The following is a 27486-nucleotide window of genomic DNA, read 5'->3' on the forward strand; positions in this document are numbered from 1 at the left end:
GTTGCATCTGACAGATTTAATCGAGCTAGCCCGCAATATCAAAGATATTCTTTTTATCCTTGATAAAACTTTATAAAAGCTTACTGTACTATGTTTTTATTATGACCCACAATACGAGCTATCTAGCAAGAACTGAAGGTTCGTGTAATAGATGCCACTTTCCGATCCTTTGCCAGTGGAATGAACATTTGGATTAAACTTTTTTTTTTTCCCCCCCACAAAGATCAGCAGAGGAGTCGACTGTGGAAGATTTTATTTTCATCTTTTGCTTAATTTCTTTCTGTTTCACTGCTTGATTTTCTGGTGGCATTAACTTGTTTCTTATGCAATATCACACACCTCTGACTTAATTTTACTGGAGTGCTTCCATTTTCCCCTATAGGCACTTCGTTATTTTAGTGGGAACTTGGTGAGGCATAATGAGTGCAACTCTTATGCAATTTTGCTTGAGAAATAGATGCTAAAGCAGTTAAATTGCTTGCTTGAAGTTAGAAATATTTTTGTTTAGAAAAACCCATAACAAAATAAGACATGTTTAAAATATATAAATGCGTATAATCTTTTTATTTTTTTCTGACCCACGAGTAATTAGCTGATGTATGATTTCATTTTCAAATATGTAGGATTTTCAGTTATATTTCTGTTATTGATTTCTACTTAATTCTTTCTTGGTCTGTGAACATTCTTTACACCACTAGTCTTGCTAACTTTTTGTGATTTGTTTTAGGGTTTAGAAAATGAGGCTTTGGTAATTGTTCCATGTGTCCAGGGAGGGAATCAGTCCTGTGTTCATGCCGGGTGGAATAGTTCTTGAACATCATGTAGTATATTTTGTTAGCAGAATTATGTAAATCCTGTAGTTTTGCTGATACTTTGTCCCCATGTCTAATTATATCTCAGAGTACAGCATGGATTAGCCTGTTTATCTTTGTGCTTTGTTTTTATCTTCTGTGTTGTGTCTGTTTTATCTTCTGTGTTTTATCTTCTAGTTGTTTGTTTTTATCTTCTGTGGTGTGGAATTGTGCTGTCAAGTGTGCACATGTTTGGAATCATTGTGCCTTTTTGATGACTTGACTCTTTTACCATCATGAAATGGTGACATTACTATCTGGATTCTACATTGCTTGATGACCTTTTTATTAATATTAAGGGTCATATATCTTTTTAAAAAATTTTTTCTTCATATTTTAAGTGTATTTTTGCCCCTTTTTTGTTTCATTGTACATACAGTAGAAAACAAGATATAACAGAAACACGCATATGTATGTATGTATATATATATATATATATGTCACAAAGTTCAACTAAGAAACACTAGCAAATTGATAATTTAGGTAAACAATTTACTCAGCATCAATCACTTCCATAACCAAGTATTATTCTGATTAATAAAGCTTGCTGCCCAACAGTGCATTACTGTTTTCTTTTTTTTAAATATATTTTTTATTAGGTATTTTCCTCATTAAGTGTATTTCTTATGTATAGTGTATGGTTAGCTCTTATCTAATCTCATAAGCTTTGTCTTGTAAATGTGTAAATAATAGAGTGTAAATTGAATAGCACAAACCACGTGTGTGGTTCATGTTGTTCCTCATTCCATCATGTCTATCTATTTTGACCAATTATTTTTCTCATCATATTTCCTTCTTTTTATTTGTGGAATTTTTTGTTGGATGTCAAATACACATTTGATCCTTATTCTGTGCTAGCTATTTTTCATTCTTATAGTTAGCTTATTCCTTTAAGTTCCTGGCTTTCTAGCTTCCCCTCTCAGTGTGGATATTCAAACACCAGGTTTTGTACAGGTTAAGCAAATGCTCTACCACACTCCTAGCTCTAAGAGTGCTTTGAAAAGTATGGTGTGTTCAATCTGTGACTCATGCAATGTGCATCTCAAGATAGCTATAACTATGACCTAATATGTTTGTAGATGATAACATTATATTGCGATGTCAAGAGGCTAGATGCTCCTGCTTTAAAGATATGTTCCTCATCTCAGTCATCTTTAGAGATTACCTATAACTAGTGAAAATCTTTTTTTTGTTTGAGGTACTTGGTAAATTGATGAAATTATAAAATGTTCCAATGTAACCATGAGGGTAAATTGATGAAATTATAAAATGTTCCAATATAACCATGAGCAAAATATAGTATATCCTTGTTATTGCGTGATCATTAAACAGATATTTTTAATGTTGTAGGGGGTGGGGGAGTGAAGCTTTCTTGTCTCAAGCAGTGTCCTCACATTATTAATTAGTTCTCATCTGCATAATAGAGGGACACATACAGTTTGCAGACCCCTCCTAGGCACTGCTTCTTTCAGAATCTAAGCTTCATCCCAACACAGTATGTTCACTGGCCTCCAGGCCACCTACCCCATCCTTGTACATTGTCCTAAAGCAGTGATTCTTATACTATGGGTCATGACCCCTTCAGGGTTACATATCAGATCTCCTCCATACTGGATATTTACATTGAGATTCATAACAGTAGAAAGACTTATAGTTATGAAGTAGCAATAAAGTAATTTTATGGTTTAATATGATTCCTCATATTAAAGCACTGGAGCATCATAAAGGTTGCCATCTACTGTTCCATAGTCTCTCTAAAGCAGTAAGTGGGAACAATCATAGGCCTCCTCTCTCTTGCCCTCTATCGTACATGAATCAAAGTTTTGCCCTGCTCAGTGGCCCATTGTGTCATCATGACTGGAAGCAGATGTCAAATCACAAATTACCAAACCCACCTCATTGCTTTTCAAACATACTAGGGCGATCGGCTATATTTTGCTTGCCTGCTATACTCAGATTGTTGATGTTTCTTTTTAGCTTTCTCTGAGGACTCTCCTTGTTATACACAAGACATGAATTGGAAAGTCATCATTGATAATTATTTTGTATTTTTCAATAACTTTAAGAAGTCTCCAATAACTTCCATAACCACGTAAGTTTTATAGACTCCCAGGTATTAACTATCATAAGCAAATGTCAGTCATAGGCTACATTATTTTAATGGCTATGAGCGTCACTTGAGCAGTGGTGGTGTTTCATATCCAGTATTTGTCTATTAGGTGTATGAGCACAGGAATAGGATTTTCCTAAACTGTAGTTTGCGGTTATGGAGTTTGTGTCCTGATTGAATCACTCAAGTCTGGGAGCTGTACTGGGGTTGGATGGGACAGGAACTTTGCATATTATAGTATAACTAAGACTCAGGAGGAGACCAAATTTCCCTGTGAAGTTTGTTTAAGCCCTGAGTGTTGAACCTCACTTCAACCTGATGAATCCTGTATCAAGGACCCAGGTTTCTCTGTGTTTACAGATTTCCCAAGGGGTGCTTTCAAATGCCAGCATTTGCAAGCATTTTGTTCCTAGACATGAATTTCATTACCTGGTGAAGCCTTTCCTGTGGGCACAGGAGGAAAGGAGGTGACATGACCTCTGCACAGTCACAGAATACCTGCACATTCTGTGTCCTGAAAACTTTAATTATTTAACAGCTTTAGTGAATGCAGAAAACCACTCTGAATGTGCTCTAAAGGCATGCTATATGTTATATCTGTGAACTCAATAGAGTTAGTATGGAATTTTTAAGGCAAGAAGCTATAGTTAATTCAGCATTGATTTAAGGGATGAAAATATTAGAGATTAAATATAACTTATGCCAAGGAAGCTGATTTCAGCGCGCGCGCGCACACACACACACACACACACACACACACACACACACACATCATGTGGCTTTGTTCTTGCCATATTCTAACAGTGCAACTTCATTAATTAAAGAAAATGAGAAATTTGTTTTTCATAAGATTAAAATATTGACATGTGCTTCCAAATGCTGTTATGGGATGAAGTAAGACAGCTGCTGTGAGAGTCCATCCCAGGGTGTAACATGATGGGTACTTATTGCAGTGTTATTCTGGCACTGTGTGTCAGTTGCAGTGTTACTCTGGCACTGTGTGTCAGTTGCAGCGTTACTCTGGCACTGTGTGTCTGTTGCAGTGTTACTCTGGCACTGTGTATCTGTTGCAGCATTACTCTGGCACTGTGTGTCAGTTGCAGCATTACTCTGGCACTGTGTATCTGTTGTAATGATACTCTGGCATTATGGCTTTTAATTGGCCTGTTAAATGGGCTTGACTCACTGTCTGTATCAGACACTATTCTTATTGCTGTGGCAAAATTCATGACATCAACTTCATGGAGCAGAGATTTATTTTAGCTCATGATCTCAGAGAGCTTTAGTCTCTCCAGATAGGCAAGGCATGATCATAGAAGCAGCCATTTGTGCTGGAAGGAGTGTGAGTCAGCTGGTCACAGTGCAGCCGGCAGCCCACTTCATTTTGAATGGAAGTATGAAAACAAATTCAACAGGTATAAATGGCAGACTTGTGCTTAGCAGTCATAAATATTGATCAAGAGGGGAATGGGATTTAGAATGTATTCTTCCCCATAATAGGAATCAAATTTTAAGTTAAATATTTGCAGTCATGTTGGGATTTCTAACAAAGTAATAGATGCTCATGTTAGTTAGACATTAAGTAAAAACTGTATTGTCTAGAAAATCTTTTGTTTGGACCACTATAAATCATTACATGTCTGTAATGATCTTAGCAATTTGAGGCATTGAGTTAATTTTTCTTTCTGATAATAAAACCATTCTATCTGTATCGTAGGGCCTTCAATTTCACAAAGCACCTTTTAGTGGTGGATCAGAAGTTGCACACCCTTGAAAATGGACAGATGAACATTCTTCTGTCGTTTGTGGAGTTTGTGGAGAAATTACTATCTAATCCCTCTGGCTCATTCCCTGCTCCTGAATTTGATAATCTGTCTTCTCTCACTGAGCTTGTTTTCAATGCAACTGTTTCATGGCTAACTCATTTAAAGCGTTTAAAGGCAGACTCCCATGATGCTGCTCCTCAGGAGCTTCTGGAATTTGATCATCTGGTCACTGAAAAAATTCAAAGACTTAAAAATCATTGGATGAAGAAGGGATCTAAAAATATTTTGAACTTTTTAGAATTAATACTTCTTGAAATGAATTCAGAACTGCAAGAATTCCGGCTCAATGGCATTCCACAAGAAGAAAGAACTAACATTGAAGGCTTTTCCACACTTGTAAATTTTTCTGTTGCAGAATATGAAAAAATTCTTTGTAAACGCTTTACTTTCTCCCAATTGTTCCATTCCTATTGGCCCAAATCACCAGCCATTAATGCAGACTTTATACATTTAAGTGAGACTATAATACAGAGTCTCTGTGGACTTAGCTTTCTGACACAGGAGCAAGTCTCAATAGCTCTGAACACTGTCTCTGCTCTGCAGAATACATCTGAGCTTTTCTCTGCCCTTTCTGAGCCACAAAAACAAGAACTGGATAACTTTTTGACTCATGTATACATAAATGTCTTCAAGGACAAAAACATAGCTCTATTTTTGCAAACCTATTCCTCATTCTATCGATATATTCATAAATTCTTCAACATTCAGAATAGAGAGCCTCTGATAGCTTATTTTACTCAAATCTCCAGACACATTTTGGACCTCATAAAGCAGTTTAATATCCAAAACATCAGAGAAGCACTTTCGTTTTTATCGGAGACAACAGAGGCTCTTGGGATGATATCTGAAGTATCTCACTGTCAGCAGTTACTTTCAATTTTCAACTTTTTAGAACTTCAAGCCTGGTCCCTGATGGCAAGAGGGGGACCAGCAGAAGCAGTGATTCATGCTAGTTTGACAGGCCTCAAGCAGCTGTTCGCAGCAGATGAAGGCTTTCGTGTTTCTTTACTTCAGTATGTGACTCAGTGTTTTAATGGTTCAGCAGCAACTCTAGTGGCGAGTGAATGCTTCATTCAGGAAAATGCTACCATTTCTTCTGTGAATTATTCAGGAAACGAGGGGTCTTCCCTTCCTTTTCCATGGACACAATTTTTTTCCAACCTCTCAGTAAATGGTAGTGCAATCAGCGAATTCACGGCCATTCACTGCACCCTTTCATGGATTCAGACGTGGGCTGAGATCTGGAGAAGCATTGCTCAAATATTTAAGCTTGAGCTGAGTATTTTTACTCCTCTTCATGTTGGTATCACTCAGCTGTTGGATGACCTGGGAAATTATGGGAACATTTCTAAAGACTGCCAAGGAATAGTTCCCACATACCTTACTGCTAGGCTCATATTAAATTTGTTTAGAAATATAACTCAGGAGAATAACTTCCATGACTGGGATGGCCTTCAGGACCTCAGGGATCTTTGGGTAGCATTTGGTAATGAATTAACTACAGTACAATCACTTAACCTGGACCAAGTAGAGAAAACTTTTATCACCATGGAAACCTCCCTGCACCAGCTGAAGACATTTCCAATGAAAATAAATGCAAGCAGGGAGTTTTTATATTCCCTGTTTGATGTTTTCATTGAGTTAAGTAAAGCCTCAGACTATGTGGATAGAAATGTGGAGTTGATCAATAACTTTCTTTCAGATGATCTTCCTGATCATCAAGCCAAATTTGCAAGCATCATCAAGGAGCTGAAAGAAACAATATTATTTCTTAGGCATGTGTCACAGGGTAGAACTTTATCAGCATGTGCTGATATTTTCCAGAGACTCACTGAGTTGATTTTTGAAGATAGCTTATTACTTGTGAACACTTCTAATAAGCCAGAACATATTCTGGCCATGTTAAGTTCTATGTTTTCATCAAAGAACACAAGTAGCAGCCTGGAAGGGTGCATCACATGGATAGATATCATAAACCATCTGTGTATAATGTATAACTCAAGTTCCTTACCCAGTCATAGTTATAACATACTGGGAAGCTTTAAGGATATGGGGGACAAAATGAGCTCTGCATTGAACATTTTAACTTGGATGCTAAATAAGAAAAGACCCATTTGTCCATGGAATGAGTCAAATATAAATTGTGTAAATATTTACTTGAAAGACATAACTGACTTTCTAAATATTATAGTTACTACAGGCTTGGAAAAAGAGAATGTGCCCAATGTTGAGATTTTATTATCTCTTTTCAATGATTCCACAAAGCAGGTAGACATGATCATTACCAACTTAACAGAAGATCTCAATGTTGCTTCCCAGTCCAACTGGAAGCACTTCAAGGATTTACTTCTAAGACCCACAGAAATGTCAGATGATATTCCTGACCAGTTTCAGAATATTTGGCAGCACATCATAGCATTGGGGAAGGAAATGCAGAAGCTTTTAAAAGGTATTTTCCATAGTGTCCTCGGAAATAATTTCTCTTCTAACACTGAAACAATGTTTAGTGTATTCTCTACCAGTCCAAAGGAAGGAGATATAAGCCATTTAGGCAAATCAATTTACAACTTAGCTAACTACTTTGCTCTTAACCTAACTCATAATCTTCAGAATTCATCAGAAGTATTCCCACATGAAATATTGAAAGCTGTAGATCTTAGTATACAATTGACACGGGATGTGTTCAATTTTTTAATGCCTGCTGTCCACTTCAATATTCCACAAAATTCAGATCATGCTCAAACTTTAAAGAAAGTGACATCTCTCATGCAATCTCTCAAGAAGGCAGACATAGAGCTTTTAGTAGGTCAGCTGGGAGAAAACAGTGAAATCCTAATGAGTTTCTTTAAGAATCTCAGCAGATCAGGTATTGACAACTTGGGGGTCAATATGCTTGTGGGCTTAGTGGAAAAATTTGTAGACAGTTCACATTCATGGAGTGTTAGCCACCTGTTGCGTCTCTCCCGTCTGCTTCCCAAGGATGTGGTGGATACTGTGTTGGATGTATATTATGCTCTTCCCCACATTGTGGGACTCCTTCGGAGAATCGTAGATAAAAACATCACAGAAAGCCTCAGGGATGTCTATAACTTTACCCTTCTTCATGGCATAACCATGTTCAAAATCACCAAGGAAGACTTTGCTGATGTCGTTAAGACTCTTCTGGATGCAGTTGAGTTGGTATCAGATGAGCCAGCTATTGTTCCAGAAGCTTTGATGTGCCTTACCAGGGTTTGGTGCGCAAACTACACAACTTTCAGGCTTGAGAAAAACCCTAAGGTCGAAGACTGTAATATCCAGAGGCACATGCCTTCATCCTTCTTTCACATGGTGACCAGTCTACTGGATCTTCTTCACCTGCCACCCCCAAGCGACTCACAGTGCATAGGTGAAAAGTATGCAGTGGAAATAACCAGGAGATTGGCCTGTGCAGTCCATGACCTAGCAGACTGGAATTCCATTCTCTCGGAGCTATTGGAGATTTTCCATGTTAAAAATTTACTTGTGAAAACTCTGCAGGGATTTTGGCATAAGGTACTGCTCTTCATGTCATCTTCTGGAATTCAAGGTAATGGCAGCATCCCAGAACTCTGTCCTACTAGTACCATAAAGCAAGGTGCTTTGCAAATCATAGAAAAGCTAAAATATGTCAATTTTACAAAATTCTCACTGGGTGAAACCATTCTGGACAGGCTAGGTAACTTAGACAGGATTCTTAGCCTCACTAAAGGTACAGAGAAATCTGTCCAAAATAATATTTACTTAAATTTGGAAAGGTTATTCAAATTGATTTCTGCTACTTGGACTTTAAGAAATAGTACTCATTATCTACTCTCTCCAATCACAAACTTTCTGAATGGAAATTATACAGGTTGGAGTTTGTTTAAAAACAATAGAACAAGTTCCAACATTGAAGAACTGTGGTTGGACTTTAAACAGATTCCCAAAGATCTAACTAGTAACTGGAGCCTAGGACAGTTACTTTCCGATATTAACAAAAATATCCAAGGTGCAGGTCTTCAAAACACCACTGTGCAACTTCCTCAACTTCTGGAACTCCTGGATTCATCACCATTGAAGACATCAGAAATTATTGAAGGTTTTCTATTTCTCATAAAACCCTGGCTTCGTGAGTATGAAAATGGAGACTTCTTTAGGTTTATTCAAAGTCTACTCAATGCCGTGGCCAGTGGGAATTCAACTGATGTAAGTAGGTTGGCCAGGGATTTTACTATGTATTTGGGTTATCTCAGAAACCAATCTAGAGAAGGCAATTTTGATGTTGGCTTTTTCAGCCATATGCTAGATCAAGAGCACCTCACTGATCTCCCAGTTGTTCAGCGGCTTCTTGAAAGCATTGTGATGAATTCAGTTAGTAGCTTTGCAGCGCTATCTCAGGAAACGCCTCCCAGTTTCAGCGGCACCAACCTTCAAATAGCAGATCTCATGAATCTCATCTTGAAGCACGCGCAGTCCAAAAACCATGCGGAAGCTGAAGGAAGCACAGAGGATTTCCTGAAGCAGCTTCCAGAGACATTCTTCTCCTCCGTGATAAATGGATTGCATAGCGATGTCACTGCAGAGGTGAGGTGAGTGTACATAGGCATAGTTTACATAGTGCATAGCATCACACAGTCACGCTGGTGGTGCAGCCCAGCCAGCTCAGTTTCTGGAGCAGAGAAATGCCTATCATGGCTCCTGTACCAGCGTTTGGAATGGCCTTGGAAGTGTTTTTTCTCACAATGAGCATTTTATGATTGCATTAAGGTAACAATTTCAATTTCTACTTAACCAGTAAACAATCAAATCTAGCCTCTGTTCATCTATAATATCATTATTCAATTCAGATTATAAAGACAAGACATTCTTTCCTACATATAAGTAAAATATTTATTTTATATAGATTTTTTTTTACACATATGGGGTGGTCACTATTTCAATTGCATTTCTTGTCACAAATACAAGATTCAATATTAATTTCTAATTCATCTGATATTCATGCCTGGAACCATTAAAGTAGTCATATTATCTCTATTCACAATCTTCTAAAATCTCTCTGCATGTTAGTAATGAAAGTTCTCAAGTGAAATCCCCATTTCCTCTGTGTTGTATTACTTGGAAGATGCAGGGGCAAGTGGTACAGCAACCATGCAGCACAGGAAGTTGATTCCTGTGACTCTGAAGACCAGGTAAGTATGTTGAACCTCAGAGGAACAGCATGCAGGAAGAGACAACCAGAGCAGCAGGAACTCCCGGTGCAGTCTGAAGAGTGGTCAACAAGGGAGATCCACAGGGTGAAAGCTGCCTACTTAGCTGCTTCTGGGGTCTCTAGGATAGAGGGTCTTAGAGACTCATACAGTCTTCTGACTGACTCCGGCAGGCCCATTTAATACAGTTGCTTTCTGAATGCCCTAAAGTTAACTCATTAGGGACTTTAAGCACTTGTGCAAGACCCTTTTCAGCAGGATCTTAGGTTAGTTTTGTTATATGTAACTGGGAGGAAGCATATTGGGTTACAAAATGGCCACTACCTCTCATTTTTTTTCTTTCAAGGGATTCTCTTCTATAGTCCACCCAGCTCAGACACTTGTAGGAAAGGGCATGTTGAGGCTATTGGTCTACCTCACCAAGTGGATATATCACAGACCATTACAGATTTACAGAGTAATCTGCTAGAACTTTTAAAATTCAGAACAAGATATAAATAGGCTTTCCACTTTTCCAGATGTTAACAGGTTATATCAAGAATCATTGTGTAAGGAGACTGCTACCTCTCATTTTCCTGTTACCTTTAGCTCTCCCCTTCTCCTCTCACCAGACCTTATGTCTTCAGCGAGTTCAGGACCTGCTGCATTTAAGAGAGATTGGCTACCTGAGAATGGATGGGAATTGTTGACAAATGCAGGTCTTTCTGTAACCTAAACACACAAGAAGAGTTCTGGTGTAGAAAATAGTATATACACAACCTCAATGACAATAATTTCATAGGATCTTGGCTTAATTTTCACTCTGGTCAGATCTGAGGCGCCCTGTGTCTCTACAGCCTTGTCCTGCCTGGGACTGTTTATATGAACTCAGATCTGCAAACCTGGTGAGACTATGGCAGAATCTCATTATAATTTTAAGTGTCATTTTCTTAAAGTTGAGAACCTCAGAATATATATTTGTCCAATGATAGTTGTGACATACTATTTTTATACTCTTGATACTAGCTTATCAGGACACACACACACACACACACACACACACACACACACACACACATCCATATATATGTATATCCTTTAATTATATAAGTGGTTCTTCCCTTTCTTCATGGGGTTTCTATTGTTGAAGAGGACTATAAAATTTAATCTAGCCAATTTATCCATCTTTTTCTTATTTGTAAAGCTTAATAATCTTATAGAAGTAAAGCAATAGAATCACTATATAGTCTTTCTAGATCTCTTTTCTAAGAGCAAATATGAGGCTTTTCAGATTGTTACATTCAAGGAATTATCACAATATTGCCTATGAAGTTTCTTCGTTGCTTTCATTATTTGAAAACAAAATGTCAGCCTTCATCTGAGCTATATTAGGATCTCACTCCTTCACTCAGTATCACCTTCCTATGATGTTATTGTAAGACAAATTATGATATCACTATATTTTAATCTTTTCACTCCTAATTTATAAAACATGACATTAAAATATGTAAATTTTCAGTTTTGTCCCTAGAGATAAAATCCTTGAAATTCTGAAACTGGATCCGTTCCTTACCTGGATGAACAAAAACCCATTGATGAACATTTTCTCAGGTCTCAAGACACTATATTATCTGATTAAGAGCTCATTTTCATTAGACAACAGAGAACTCTCTGGAGTCCTGAAGGATTTATCTCACACCCATCCATGGGAGACCACAGTGAAAACTGATGCCGAAGGCCATTTGGATTTCTTTTCAGTAGTGACTCAGTTTCTCTCCCAGGTTAATAGTTCTGAGGACCTCTCCAAATTCAACCAAAATCTCAGGTCTGTTCTCTACCTTGTACAGGAAAGTTCTACAGAAATGGCTACTATTATTGACACTGTCTTACATTCAACTTCTGGGGCCTGCTACTCCCCCTATCCTATGCTTCAGCATAGCACAGTTGCTAAGCTAAGTGACTTGTTTTCTGATGTCAACAGTTCATTCCCTCTAAGAAGCAGAGAAATACTAGAATCAACTATGAGGCTATTTGGCACTATTTCCCAGGTTGGTGAAGAAAGTCATGTCCTGGAGTCAGCCTTAGAAATATTTAGAACTCTGACTATGCTGGTGAATAGCACTGTTGAACTAGGCCATCTTGCCTCAACTGCGGACTCCATGGTTAGACTTCTCAACCTAGCCAAAATTGTTTCAAGAAAGATGGCTACAATGTTGGGAACGCTCTCCATCTCTAGTACTGAGGACTCTGGGAAATTCCTTGACACTTTGTATTCCTTCATGCTACAAAGTGTTCCACATCATGTGAAGCAAATAACTACTTTGAAAAAAGGAGATCCTTTTATAGTTGAAAAGACAAAGGATTTATTGATACCATTTCTTGACTTGGCCTTTGGAATGATTGGAGTCACACCTAATGTATCACAGGACTCTGATGTTTTCAGCATGCCATTTAGCATACTTTCATATATCAACCAATCCAGAGACTTTTCTGAGACTTTGGAAGGAATGGCTGAAAACTTAATTTCTATAAAAATCAGCTTGAGAGATTGGGAGCATTTTGTGGCAATGATTAAAAATAGGACTCAAAATTTCTCTATTGATGCTGCTGACTTATGGGAAGAAATTTTAGGTTGTTTAGTCCCTATAAGTAACATCACAACCCAGATGGACTTCTTGAAGCTTTATGAGCTCTCTTCTACCAGCCATCCTCAGGTCCCGAAACAGGAGAGAACTCATGATGTAATCCGGTATTTGGATGGAATGTTAACAGATAACGGCACAGAAAGAGAGACTTTCTTGAAAATGGTGATTGACCTCACCTTACAAGCTCTTTGGAATGGCTTAAAGGAAGATAACTGGGATATTTTTAATCTCCTGTTGGCATTTGCCCAGCATCCAAATGATCTTTTAAAAGCCATAGAATCAGTTGTAGCGGTCTCTAGTGGAATCCACAGTGACTATCCAGATGATTTCAACCAAGATTCATTTTCTGATTTGTCACTGATTCAGAACACTACTCGTTATCAGCTTGCAAAGGCTGTCCTGATTGGTCTCGGCAAAGCAGGCTTCTCAAGGGAAGGGCTGCCCCTGAACAACACTCAGTGGACACATTTCACACGCACTCTGTTTCACCCAGATTACAACAGTTTTCCTAATTCAACCCCTCATCAGAATGTCACATCAGCAAAGGATGGGAGGACCAAGGATGAAATGATGGTAATTCTTCATGGCTCAGAGCCAATGCCATACCTCCAGAGATTCCTGAAGGCATTATTTGTATCGATTGAGCACTGGCAGGAAGTCCCACAAGCTGAGCAAAGGTATTTTTAATCCCTACTTCGTAATTTATTCTTCACTGTAGTACAGTAGCACTTGCATCACAAGAAGTACTCATATCAAACCAGATTAAGCAGTTTTCTCAATTTTAACTTTGTTACCCTTTGAAGCCAGTATTCACACACAATGATCCAAGTCTACGAATTCTTTCCCATGTTTGCCTCATTATTTGGCATCCCAGTATGATTTGGATTAAAATTTTTTTCTAAATCCAAAAGTAAAAGTCTTTCATTCTAGCCACTTGTTTTGAGACTGGATACACACATCACGTTTGAGAAGAAAGATTAACCACTGTACCTATGCATGTATTGCAACTCTAGCACTACTTTGTATTTCAGTAATATGTATTGTTATTATATGTCAATAAAATAATAACACAATGAATTGTAAAATTTTGACAAGTCAGGTGTGTTAGTCACACGTAGTCACAGCAGCCATAGGTGCCAGTATTGGGTATGTACTGATGAATGTGAAGTATCCAGTTCAGTCACAAGATGATGCTTGTAGTTGTAACCAACCATAGGAAGCAAACAGGCATCTAATGACTCCTGCCTGCCTTAAACTCAGCCCTCTAAGCCCTCCCATCACTAAATGCTAGATTAAAAGCCTGGCATTAGACTCACAATCCTCAACCTCCAGTGTATTAAAGTGTATTAAAGGTATTGCCACCATACCTTGTTGGAAACATTTTCTTAAAAGCTCCAGTGTCATGAAATCCAGCTCTGGCTTTAGCCTGCTTCTTTGGTCTGGAGGATTTGTGTCCTTTGATATACAGAACCCTTGGTTGCTTTCCCTACCTCAGCTGTGATTCCTGGATGGGGCAAGGCTAGCTATCCTGAGGTCCTTGTCTGTTTACTTTCCTCTCAACCCATGTGGCAATTTAGAGATGTTATGTAAATACTATCTCATTTGCCACCAGACAGGCTGCCCTACTTCCTGTTAGTTCTGTTGCTACAGAACTATCCGTTGAATATGGTAATTGTTTATGGCTTGGAATGATGTCCTTACTTGGTGAAACAGATGTCTCAGTATTTCACATTTTAAGTACTGGCTTCCAGGGACTCCTGCTTTCTTCCTTACTGTCTTTGATCCTCAACTACACTGCTTGAGTATCTTGTTCTGCTTGGGATTTTCTTTCAAACTGGAGGCAATTCTGGCCACTTCTGTTCTCTGAACTCAGGTTTCAACTGAGATTTTCAGTTCTCCAAAGATAAAACTTTCACTTTACATCAGTGCTCCCTCCCTCCCTCCCTCCCTCCCTCCCTCCCTCCCTCCCTCCCTCCCTCCCTCCCCCTTCCTTCCTTCCTTCCTTCCTTCCTTCCTTCCTTCCTTCCTTCCTTCCTCCCTCCCTCCCTCCCTCCCTCCCTCCCTCCCTCCCTCTTTCCCTCCCTCCTTCCCTCCCTTCCCTTCCTTCCTCCCTCCCTTCATCCCCTCCCTTCCTCCCTCCCTCTCCCCCTCTCTCCATTACTTCTTCATTTCTTCATCTCCCTGTCTCTCTTCCTTCTCTCTCTCTTTATTTCTTTCTTCTTTTTTCTTTTTTCTTTTGAGATAGGCTCTTTCTACCTAGTCTAAGCTAGCCATCATCTCAAGAATCAGTCTGCCAAGAGCTAGATTGCAGGTGTGTACTTCAACATATGACCCAACATGTTTCAAAATTTACTGTTTTAATTTTAATTGAGATTTATTTATGGAGAATAAAATAGTTCTTTTATACATATGTATGATTGAATGATAACAATTGTGCCTTCAAACATTGAAACACATTTCTTTTAGCTCATTTGAAATTTACAATGTGTTACTGTTAACTGTACCCATCTCACTGTGTCATAGAACAATACGTTTTGCTCCTAGCTGGGACTCAGTCCACTCCCTAATCATCACTCTAGTCTTTAGAAATTATCCCTCCATTCTCAACTTCTATGAGATCAACTTGTTTAGAATCCACATGAATGATGTCATATGACATTTGTCATTTTTGTCCCTGACTTATTTCATTTAACACCATTGCCTTAATCTGATTACACTGTTACCGAGTCCTGGCTTTATCCTCTCAATGGTTGTCATCATACTTTAACCACTTTAGTGACCAGCTCTTGTATCTCAAGAGAATGAAAAAAGAAGAGAAAGCAGACACCAAATATATTAGCAGCACCAATCAAACTGCAGTAGGAGCAGAAAGCTGTCTGGAAGTCCAGCCTACTTACCTGCAATTTTCTTTTGCTTGTACAAAGTAAACATGGTAGTATCAGGTTGAGAGAGGAGACAGTTTTTACACGTGTTATAACTCAGCCTTCTACCCTGCTGTCATGCTTAGAGGTTACACACCTATCAATTAACACTGTGATCTGTTTTTCCTAAGTGTTTTTGAGATGTGTCAAGTTTTCCAGCAGCTGCAGAAGCCCATGAAAACTGTGAAGATGCTGCAGAGAGTGGAAATGATGGCTCTGCGGGTGCTCATTATCTTTGCAGGTGGGTTGCTTATGTAAGAAGCACTTGTGATTGCCCTGTCCCAGTATTCACAGCTTGGTTGACAGAGAGATGCATAGATTGATGTTGAGTTTCATTCAAAACAAAACATATGTTTCTCAACCTAGCTACTAGGCCCAGAGAGGTCTGGCCCACCCTTCCCAACCTCAATGTTCCCTGCTCTTGTCAAGATGAATAACCCTTCCAAACATTGTTCCTCTCTGGTCCTTTTATCTTTGCTCATACAATCTGTTTCTTCTGTCTTCTCAAACTTAACTCCAGCCATATTCTGTGGCTGAGAATTGGGAGTGTCTCAGATAGAACTGTCAGCTCCCTTTGCATTCAAGAACCAAGAGATACTGCCAACCAAACAAACTCTTTGCTTTTATTTCTTTTACCTCTCCCTCCTGTTAGAGTCACTGTTTCTTCCAGGCAGAAACTGATGTAATCACTCACCATATACAATACTTGCATGGAAGTTGTAGTCCCTCAGTGCTGAGTAGTCTGTGTAGGGACTTGAATTCCACAGCCTTGGCACTTACTGCCTTTTTATGTCTGGTACTTCCTTTCCTCGGTAGTTTATAAACACTGTGAGAATGGCATCAATCTCATATTATGTTTTACATTTTCACAATACTCACCATAGTGTTCAATATTATGAATGAATTAGTTCACGGTTATTAAGATAACTTTGAACTAATGAATCACATACTTGCCAGATTCATGGTGACACATTTACTGCTGATGTTGTCATTGAAAAATAGTACCCTTAGCTGCCCCATAGATTGATTTAGTTACTTTAGAGCTTTCTCCAACAGGTAAGCATATGTTTGCAAACACTTCTGACTTCATATTGTTGTTTAAATAATTCCATGTGCATGTTCAGCCTGTATGCTATCATGAATGTGTTCTCCCTATTCATAAGGGCTGTGTGAATAGAACCCAACATGTTGCTTAGGTGTTCTCTTATTTGATGAGTGAATGCCAGGATTCCTCAGATACTCATGATGCTGCCATCCACGAGATTCCTAAGTGTATAACCTGTGTGTGTGTGTGTGTGTGTGTGTGTGTGTGTGTGTGTGTGTGGTGTTGGTGTCCATGAGTGCTCCTACACTCTCAGTCTGTGTGGTAGTACTTAAGAGACATTGGAAGGGCCATCTGCATACACTGGGCTCTTATTTGGTGTAAATGAACAGAATGTGCAATTGGAGAAGATATCCCAAGGAGGAGTCTAGCTTATCCAGGAAGGGGACTATGAATATATAGAAGAGTCCACCATCAGTGAGGAAAGGTCACTAGTCTCAGAGTGGTCTCACTGGCCTGTGTGGGTGGCCATGGCTAGAATCCAGGTATGTAGAAGAGCATCTATCTGTGGCAGAAGGAAGGAGAAATGAGACTCAAGCAGGAAACAGCATTCTAATTTTTAAAAATGCAATCTCACAAAATAATGCAAATTCTTCTACTGATCAGTGGTATTAGTTGAAAGAGGGTACTGTAGGTGAGAGGGAAAGGTAGAAGAGAGAAGATGTTGGGGAATAAAACCTACATGGAGGCATGCCGGCTGAAACCTGAAGGCTGAAGATTGGTATCTGTATTAACCAATGTGCTGCCCCATATCTAAATGATCCTTGGCATAGGCATGGTAGACATTCAAGTGGTGTCTGTAAAAAGACTGAGTGGGTCATTGAGTGGGTGCTGGCTATGGGACAGGCACATTGAGGCCAGTCAGCGTCATTGGTAAGTAAAGGTAATATAGCCCCGTGTAGCACAAGCCTTTATTCACCAGAGCGTTGAGAGGCACAGAATTAAACTTGGCTTTGTTCAGGGATATCATGACAACTGGTGTACTGGAAGGATAGAGAGAGCTTGATATTAAATAGTCTTGAGTTCAGGGCTTCAGGTTAGCTGACAGACCCAGGACAGGCAACATAATTTCTTTGAGACTCATAGAGGGTGAGCTGACATCTATTTCAAAGAGTAGTTTGAGAAGACTAAATAAGAGGAGGCTGTGACACACATGATCTCCCTGGGGCCTGTAGGGGACATGTGTGTGGTACATACATTCTGACTTTCCTTTCCTGCTTCTAGGGCAGCTTGAGGATGGGGCTTCCTGTTCTCTACTGGGAAAGGCAGCCCTCAGGCTACTGAGAGCTGGGCCTCTGGAGAGAGATGGGGAAGATTAGCTCTGGTCTGCTCATTGCCCTTCTTGTAATAGAAATGTTTCTTTGAATCCACTAACTGTCATCTTTTGTTTTGAAACATTAAAAAGTAAGGGATAGAGGGCCAAAATGAACACATGATATAATTGATGTCTAAAACTGTTGGGTAAGTGAGACCTAAATCTCTATAGACCTAAATTTTTATTTCCAATTCAAGCTGTCTATGAACATGGACTGTACTGCTAAACACCAAGCATCATATATCATGCTGATCAATAAAATCTCACTATGCTGAGACATGCTTGAGGACATGAAATCAAATCTCTTTCTGCTCTTCTGGCATACGCAACTCAGCCATGTTTGAAGAGGCTTGACATTTCATAGTTGGAGAAAGTAATGAGTTTTCAATTAATGAAACCCTTTTGGTACCTGAATTTCTATGTATTTTGCCATTCTGGGTCACAGATGCTTAATTAATATAATATATAAGAAACATCATTACAAACTTAAGTTTTAGTTTTTATATTATACTCAGGCATGCTGTTGTTGAGAGTGATGCTTCATTTTCCTCATTAGAGCAGATGCTGTTCCATAGAGTGGGAGATCAGGGTGGAACCAGGAGGTTCTCAGTGAAATTGGAGGTACAATGGACCTGGAAAAGCAGATAGCTCTTCTGTCACACCAGGAGTCTAGCTGTTTGAGGTGTTAATGGTGGCACAGTATTGAGTCCAGTGTCATTTTTCTATTTCTTCTGATGTTAAATATCAGAAGTGATCATATCAGTGTCTGTTAAGTTCATGGAAGAAGAAAAAGGAAGATGAGGAGGAGGAGGAGGAGGAGGAGGAGGAGGAGGAGGAGGAGGAGGAGGAGGAGGAGGAGGAGGAGGAGGAGGAGGAAATTGGACATAGTACTACTAAAAGATCCAGCAATACCTCTCCAGGGCATATACCAGAAGCTGTTCCAAGTTGTAATAAGGACATATGCTCCACTATGTTCATAGCAGCCTTATTTATGATAGCCAGAAGCTGGAAAGAACCCAGATGTCCCTCAACAGAGGAATGGATATAGAAAATGTGGTACATTTACACAATGGAGTACTACTCAGCTATTAAAACCAATGAATTTATGAAATTCTTAGGCAAATGGTTGTATCTGGAGGATATCATCTTGAGTGAGGTAACCCAATCACAAAAGAACACACATGGTATGTACTCACTGATAAGTGAATATTAGCCCAGAAACTTAGAATACCCAAGATACAATTTGCAAAACACATGAAACTCAAGAAGAAGGAAGACCAAAGTGTGGATACTGCGTTCCTTTTTAGAATGGGGAACAAAATACCCATGAAAGGAGTTACAGAGACAAAGTTCAGAGTTGAAATGGAAGAAAGGACCATCCAGAGACTACCCCACCCGGGGATCCATCCCATATACAACCACCAAACCCAGATACTATTGCATATGCCAGCAAGATTTTGCTGACAGGACCCTGATATAGCTATCTCTTGTGAGGCTATGCCAGTGCCTGGCAAATACAAAAGTGGATGCTCATAGTCATCTCTTGGATGGAACACAGGGCCCCTAAAGAAGGAGCTAGAGAAAATACCCAAAGATCTAAAGGGGTCAGCAACCCTTTGGGAGGAACAACAATATGAACTAACCAGTACCCCCCAGAACTGTGCCTCTAGTTGCATATGTAGCAGAGGATGGCCTAGTCAGCCATCAGTGGGAGGAGAGGCCTTCGGTCTTGCGAAGATCATGTGCCACAGTACAGGGGAATGCCAGGGCCAGAAAGCAGGAATGGGTGGGTTGGGGAGCAGGGTGGGGGGAGGGTATAGGGTACTTTCAGGATGGCAATTGAAATGTAAATGAAGAAAATATCTAATACAAATATAAATAAAAAGAAAAGGAAAAGGAGGAGGAGGAGGAAAAAGAGGAGGAGGAGGAAGAGGAGGAGGAAGTGGCAGTGGCAGCAGCAGTCAGTGGGCATCCACTTTTCCACTTTAATAGTCTTATGACATCAATTAATGAACTGAGGAACAGAGAACAGGAGTCATGCTTGGAATGACGAGTTCAAGGTCAGGAATGGAAAAAACTGCTGAGTAGGCAAGGTACTTGTTGTGCAAGCACGAGGACCTAAGTTCAGATTTCCAGCACTTACGTGAACGTTGGTTGTGGTGATCCATGCTTGGGTGGGGGGAGTTTTAGTGTTGGGGAGGAGGCAGAGACAGGTGGGTATTCAGAGCTTTCAAGAGGTAACTAGTCAATCAGCTAGCTCCAAGTTCAGTGAAAACCATTGTCTTAGAAAAGAAGGATGGAGAAGGCATTGAGAAAAATACCCAACATCTACATGTGCACCAGCACACATGGGAACAGACACACACACACACACACACACACACACACACACACATATATATATATATATATATATATATAGACACAAATACACACACACACACACACACACAGAGAGAGAGAGAGAGAGAGAGAGAGAGAGAGAGAGAGAGAGAGAGAGAGAGAGAGAGAGCTTTCAAGGTTAGAGAACCTCACCAGCTAAGGAGATTGGTGGATACAGTGTGGAACTGTAGAGAGAGGTGGCAGACCTGGAATGCCAGGGCAGATATCTAATGTGTCTTTAGGTCAGAAGAGAAACAAGCTCAGGAAGAGGGACTGGAGCGAGGCTTTGAAGATGAAAAGAGAGTTGGAGAAAGAGGGCTCCATGTAGGGCAGATGGTTTAGGTACAAGCTGAGTTGTTGCTAGTGACAAGACTGTGATATATGTTCTTGTGGTTATGCCTTTAGGGTAGACTCAATGGGAGGTGGGATAGAAAGAGGCCAGGTAGCCAGAAGCCCGGCACTGCTTCTGACAGGCACATCATCACAATCTAACTTTGAAGAAATGCAGGACAAGACTACCCTAAGTCCACTTCACTGCATAAGGAGACAACTAAGGCACACACATCTCCCCTCCTTCCCTTCCCCTTTTCCTTCCTTCCTTCCTTTCTTTTTTCCTTCCTTCCTTCCTTCCTTCCTTCCTTCCTTCCTTCCTTTCTTTTTTCCTTCCTTCCTTCCTTCCTTCCTTCCTTTCTTTTTTCCTTCCTTCCTTCCTTCCTTCCTTCCTTCCTTCCTTCCTTCCTTCCTTCCTTCCTTCCTTACTCCCTCCCTCCCTCCCTCCCTCCCTCCTTCCCTCCTTCCCTCCCTCCCTTCCTTCTCTCTCTCTCTTTCTTTTTTTTTTTCTTGTGTGTGTGTGTATGTTGGGAAGACAATGTCTCCATATGTAATTTAGGCTGGCCCTAAATTCATGATCCCCCTACCTCAGCCTCCCAGGTGCCAGGATTGTAGGTGGGTATAATCCTAGGGTAAACTAGAGCCTATTCACTTTGTATTTCTTCTTGTGGTACACTGCCCGGACTCAAACTGTTTTCTTTTTAATATTTGTAAGAATTACTTTTTTTGCTCTTTGAAAAATTATTGTTTAGTGATTTATAAAATATATGCTGTTTTCTATAATGACCCAGTATCTAGAAGGTACTAAACCATGTGTTGAATGCCAAGTATACTTGAAAACAGATATGAGACCCAGAAAATGGAACTGTGCAGGGAGATGAACTCCCAGGGCCCTACATATCCAGGGAAGGAAAGGGCAAATTTATGTGCGGGCTGGATGAGGCTGAAAGGTAACCAGTTAGAAAGGAGGCAGAAGTCCCCTGTGGAAGGGACAGGGACATGAAGAACACATATTTTTAGTGCTCAGGAGGAGGTGGGTAGTGGCTGGGGAAGAACTTGAGGCACAGCATGGAACCTATGAGATTTCTGTAACTGATCTCATGGCAGAACATAACTGGTGATGGCTGGGAGATGTGGACAGGACCTGCTAGGAGTCTGGTAGTCCCCTGGATGTGACCAGGTGGGGAATTGGACAGAGATCCAGAACCTAGAGGCATTAGGAAGTAGAGTGGCAGTGTGAAGATTGAGGCAGGGGAATGGCAGGGATGCTTCCAGATGTGACTAGAGACATGTGGAGGAGGTAGAAGCCAACAAATGTAATTAATTCTTCCACAAGAGCACTCTGAGAAAGAATGAGGGAAGTGATTATACCCATGTTAGGATAATAAGCAAGAAGTCTATGAGTGAATATGTATCTGTCCCAGAGAAGATATGAGAAGGGTCAGTGTGTAGGAATTCCATCTACGAGGGGGGAATACAAGGAGAAAGGAAGTGTTGGAAAAGCAGAGATTATAAATTGATATCTATTCAAGTGATTTAGCCCAGGTGAGTCTTTATTTACACTTTATACCTAAAAGGCCTTAATGCATAAAGAGAATGTAATATTTGTACATAGTGGTATGGAATTAAACCTTTAAAGAGAATGAGTTTCTGTCATTTGCACTAACATGGATAGAAATGCTGGACGTTATGCTAAGGGGGGAAACCAGACATTGAAACTGAAACATATACTCATGTTTCAGTTTCATACATATGTGGAAGCTGATATGTTGACTTGGTGAAGTGGCAGTAGAATGGAGAGGACCAGAGGCTACAGAGCCAGGATGTCTATAAGAGACAGAGATCCAACAGGCAGTTGGATATGAGGTGCAATTTACATTATTCTAAAGCCCAGTGGGGCAACTGTGTTTCTACTACTGATTTAGTTCAGAGGCAGTTGGGTGTTTCAGAATAGCTATTTCACTGAATGTCCTCAGTACCCCTAAAATGATAATATTGGAGGTAATGGATAGTAATGTAACGTTTTAGTCATTTTTCTGTTGCTGTGATAAGGCACCTTTACCAAGGTAATGTCTAGAAGAGATTATTTGAGGCTTACAGTTCCAGAGGGTTAAAGTCCATGACTATCCTAGCAGGAGACATGGCTCCAGGCAGGAACGGCACTGGAACATGAGTTGAGCACTCACATCTTGAGACACAACTACAAAGCCGAAAAAGCTAAATGGTGTAGACTTTTGAAGTCTCAAAGTCCATCCCTAGTGACACACCTCCTCCACTAGGGCCACATCCCCTAACCCTTCCCAAATGGTTCCACCTCCTGACTAAACATTCCAACATTTGAATCTATGGGTCCATTTTTATTCAAATCACCATGGTCAATTATCTTAATTTATTAATTTTAGACATGAATGTATTCTATTAAGATGTGAAGTGCATGCGTGTGTGTGTGTGTGTGTGTGTGTGTGTGTGTATCAAAAACATTTTTTTTTTTTTAGGCAGGGTTTTTCTGTGTAGCCCTGGCTGTCCTGGAACTCCAGGCTGGCCTGAAACTCAGTGATCTGCCTGCCTCTGCCTCCCCAAAGCCCAGGTGAAACCAAAATATTTTAAAAGGTGCAGATTCACCCCATCTGCTTGTCCATCTTGGAGATTTAAGACATTTTTAGGAATTTGGATCATTTTTGATCTTTGAAGAACAATTTTCTGAGCTTGAGCTGGTCAGGTGAGAACTGTTTATTATTTTTTTCCTTTCTTTTGATAGAAAATCCTTCCCTGACTAAGGACATTCTGTGTGCTGCGCTGAGTTGCAAGCAAGGTGCGATGAGGCACCTTATCTTAGCTGCTTTGCAAGGAGTCACTTTGGTCCATCGCCACTACCAGGTTTGTCTTCTTTTATGTTTCAGAATGTTTTGTACTCATCACAGTTGGCTCAGGCAAGGTAGTGTGGTTGCTCCATAGTTACAGGTTATTTTTGAGAACCAGATACTCTGCTCTGTGGTCATGATGGAAGTGCACCCTGCAGATCTCACGGTATGCAAGGCTTGGCTAGTACTCAGCTATGAGAATTGCTGTTCAAGTCTTAGGGGTTTCACAAGTGGTGATTAATCATTTGAATCATTAAAACTCAAATTATAGACATGTGTGATTATAGAAATGATGTTAAAATAGAAAGTAACAAATAGTTGGGACACATATCCTTCTGGTTCTGGTTCATGTTCTTTCCTCTGTCTAGAGACCGTTTACATTTGTGTCGTCTGCATGATGGTAGTACTTTATTGCTGTATGCTTGCTACTGAATAGGGCTTCCTAGCTCTGTGTTCAGTGACATCATGCTTGCGGGAAGTGGGGTGTTTAAACCACAGGAATGGGCAAGTGCTCTCATACAGATTGTCTGTCTGTCTGTCCATCCATATACCTGTCTGTATCTATCTGTATGTCTATCATCTATCTACCCATCTCATCTATTATCTGTCTGCCCATCCACTTATCTGTCCATCTGTCTATCTGTTCATCCATCACACCCACCTACCCATCTATTGATCCATAAATCAATTTATTTTCTATCACTTATCTATTGTAGTGGTTTGTATATGCTTGAACCAGGGAGTGGCACTATTGCAAGGTGTGCCTTGTTGGAGTAGGTGTGTCACTGTGCATGTAGGCTTTAAGACCCTTATCCTAGTCTGCCTAAAAGCCAGTATTCTGCTAGCAGCCTTCAGCTAAAGATGTAGAACTCTTAGATCTACCTGCACCATGCCTGCCTGGACAGTGCCGTGCTCCCACCTTGTTGATAATGGACTGAACTTCTGAACCTGTAAGCCAGTCCCAATTAGATGTTGTCCTTTATAAGACTTGCTTTGCTCATGGTGTTTGTTCACAGCAGTAAAACCCTGAAATGTCTATGTTTTGGAAAGGTAGGTTTTTTTTTGTTTCTTTATTTCTTAGTAGCACATATTAATTATTTATAAGTGGATTTCATTATGATGTTTCATAGATGTATATATTATACCTTATCATATTCACCATACTATCCTCACTGCAAATAATTTTTATACAGTTTATTTTGATAATATTCTTTTCTATGTTCCAGTTCCTCCCAGATCCTTTCTACCTCCCTACCCAACCAATTTCATGATTTTTTTCTCCCTTATGCCCCCATCACCCATCTGAAAATGAAAATCTAAACAAAACAAAACAAAAAAAAAAAACCTCAAGAACACAAACATAACATACAAAGCAATACAAAATAAAAGACATAAAAACAAAAGCATCGAGTCCCTCTATTGGAGGAGACTGATTTTCCCTTTTCCAGTGTTTATCAGTTTGGAACAGTTTCCTGGTTATGGGTAGGGCTTTATGTTCACTTCTCTTTCTCAGTGGTAGGATTTTGTCTAGATTGGACTTGTACAGGTCTGATGCATCCTTTCACAGTCTCTGTGAGGTCATACGTACCTCAGTCCCCTTATGCTTCAGAGACACTGTTTTCTAGGAGTGTGTGACATCTTGATGAATCAATAGCTGAAGGATTCACACAAAACAGCATTTCCTTCCCAGTATTTGTATTTTATCTAGGGACAGTTCTAAGTGTTTACTGTTTGTGTGATAAAGTGACCCTTTCCAATCTTAAGTTCAGCGGGTGTTGGATTCCACTGGGAATTAGAGATGGTGCCGATGAAGGCCTCCCACTGCTGGACCAATGTCCAATCATATAATGAGGGCCTAAAATGTCCCCAAATCTGAAACTTTTGGTACCAACATGACTGCACTCATAAAAATGTACACATGCCAGGCCATACTCAAAATACAGACACACAAAAGTACAGTGTGGGATGCCTTTAGACTATGCATAGAGTCTAGGTAGAGTGGGTTCCTAACCCTCATGATGTATATTCAGATATCTCAATATCCAGAAAGACCTAGAATTGGAAAAACTTCGGGCCTCAAACATTTTATTTAGATAATCCAAATTCAGGTATGTTATATTTAAAAAAATGCACACACCAAAATCCTTGACTTCTGGAGCTCTGAGAGAAGTTTATGATAATAAAACAGGCGGCACTGTGCAGATTTTGAAACTGACCCCAAGACAAGATCCACAGTTCACATCAGTGTGTACACATGAATAATTCTGACTGGGACCTATTAATTTCTATAAAGAGCAGAACACCCTGATTTGATGATGACAGCAAACAATTGCTCATATCAGGATGAAAAACACGTCTTAGTAGTTTTGGTTGCTGCGATAAACACCAGGACCAAAAACAACTCAGAGGGAGAAACAGTTTATTTGGCTTACAAGTTATAGTTTGCCATAAGGAGAGACCAAGGTAGGACCTCAAAATAGAAACCATGTGGTAAGCTGCTTGCTACCCTCTCTCTAGGTTGGATTTTGCTAGCTTTGTTATAAAACATTAGCCTAAGAATGGTCCCACCCACTGTGGGCTGGGCTCTCCTATGTCAATTAGGAATGAAGAACCTTCTTCAGAATCATGCTCACAGGCCAGTCTCCTGGAAATGATTCCTCAGCTGAGTTACTTCATGAAAGGAATATCAAATTGACAACCTTGGTCCTAGGGTGTTTAGTATGTGAGTCTTTCAGAAATGTAAATCTTATCCACGTGACATCATGGGGTTTTTCTGTGTCAAAGGGCTACCTTTGTTGTGTTTAGGTGTTTAATGTCTTAAGTATTCTCTGTGAAGTTTGCTTTGTATTAGCATAGAGCTCCACTCACCAATCCAGATGAGAAGAGCTCAGAGTGTCAAGTCTTTATCCCGTCAGACTGGGTTTCCAGCAGAAGAAAGTTAACTGTCTTGGGATCGGTAGAAACTTGAAACTAGGTTTCAAAAGATGTCAATGCCCACAGAGTGACACTTTTGGGTTGACTAGAATCAGAGAATGGGTCTGGAATATCAGATTGGCTTCTGGGCTTCTGAATATACTCTCATGTCTTGTCTTTTGGAAACTAGCAGTGTCTACTTATCTGCCTCAGGCCTGAGTGATGGCAGTCTGCTTCACTCAGAGAAGGAGGGCCTGTATGCTACCTTTTACATGTGGTGGTTCTTCATGATCTCAAGGCTATAGACTAACAGGGTCAAGTATCAGTCTTTATGCTCAATACGTTACTTAACTGCAACCTTGTGCACTTATACTCAAGAATGTTGGTTTTTGTTTTTTTCTCTTTTATCAATACCTGCTACTGGAGAGGGCAGTGTGCTTTATTTCTTTGTAATTATTTCTATGTCAAAGTTATTGTTTTGTTAAATATAAGAATAATATCAGCAGGGGGTGCTATATATGCATCAGGTTAATGATGGCTTGGGAGTTCTGGGAGGAAGCAAGCCATGGGCAGAGGCTCCAATAAAGTGAATTCTACCTATGTTCTCAGAAGCAAGTTATCAGGCAAGCAAATGCTCATTGTACCTATAGTTTTTGTCTCAGCACAGCATGCTGTGAGGAGGGGCGTCAGTGGAGGAATGGGAGCATCAGGTCTGTGAAATGTCTTGGAGAGAGCAAGAGAAAGCTCAGCATGGGAAAGATGGACACAGCCTTACTATTTCAGTCTTGCAGAAGCATGTCTGTTGCCTGTCATCCATTTCCTTTCTTCTCTCATAGGAACATAGGAAATAGCTGGGTCTGGGTTTGCAGAACAATGAAGGGGGAGGGTGAAGGAGCCTGCATCGATGAGGATGTGTCGAGTGGAAATCTAAGTGTGGGGAGGAGCTTGTGCCCTTTTCTAGTCCACCAGGAGCAGAAGCACACTCTTGCCATTGCTCCTGCCCAGGCCCTAGAGAACTAAAATTCTTTGGGGAGTTTTCAACAC

The 27486-nt window shown here is 40.1% G+C and overlaps 1 protein-coding gene across 2 annotated transcripts in view; it reads left to right on the top strand.

Moving 5' to 3' along the window:
• Window positions 1–27486, top strand: part of Abca13 (ATP-binding cassette, sub-family A (ABC1), member 13) — a 492930-nt gene that overhangs the window by 93648 nt on the left and 371796 nt on the right. The window contains exons 16-20 of one of the 2 annotated variants that reach the window (NM_178259.3): window positions 2829–2943; window positions 4679–9376; window positions 11493–13295; window positions 15671–15780; window positions 23427–23545. In NM_178259.3, coding sequence (NP_839990.2) covers window positions 2829–2943; window positions 4679–9376; window positions 11493–13295; window positions 15671–15780; window positions 23427–23545 — 6845 coding nt within the window. Of the gene's footprint in view, window positions 1–2828; window positions 2944–4678; window positions 9377–11492; window positions 13296–15670; window positions 15781–23426; window positions 23546–27486 lie in introns of those variants that run through there. The other variant, XM_006514706.4, reaches the window with a different exon arrangement.

This window comes from Mus musculus, chromosome 11 (assembly GCF_000001635.26).
Source record: "Mus musculus strain C57BL/6J chromosome 11, GRCm38.p6 C57BL/6J".
NCBI classification, from domain to species: Eukaryota; Metazoa; Chordata; class Mammalia; order Rodentia; family Muridae; genus Mus; species Mus musculus.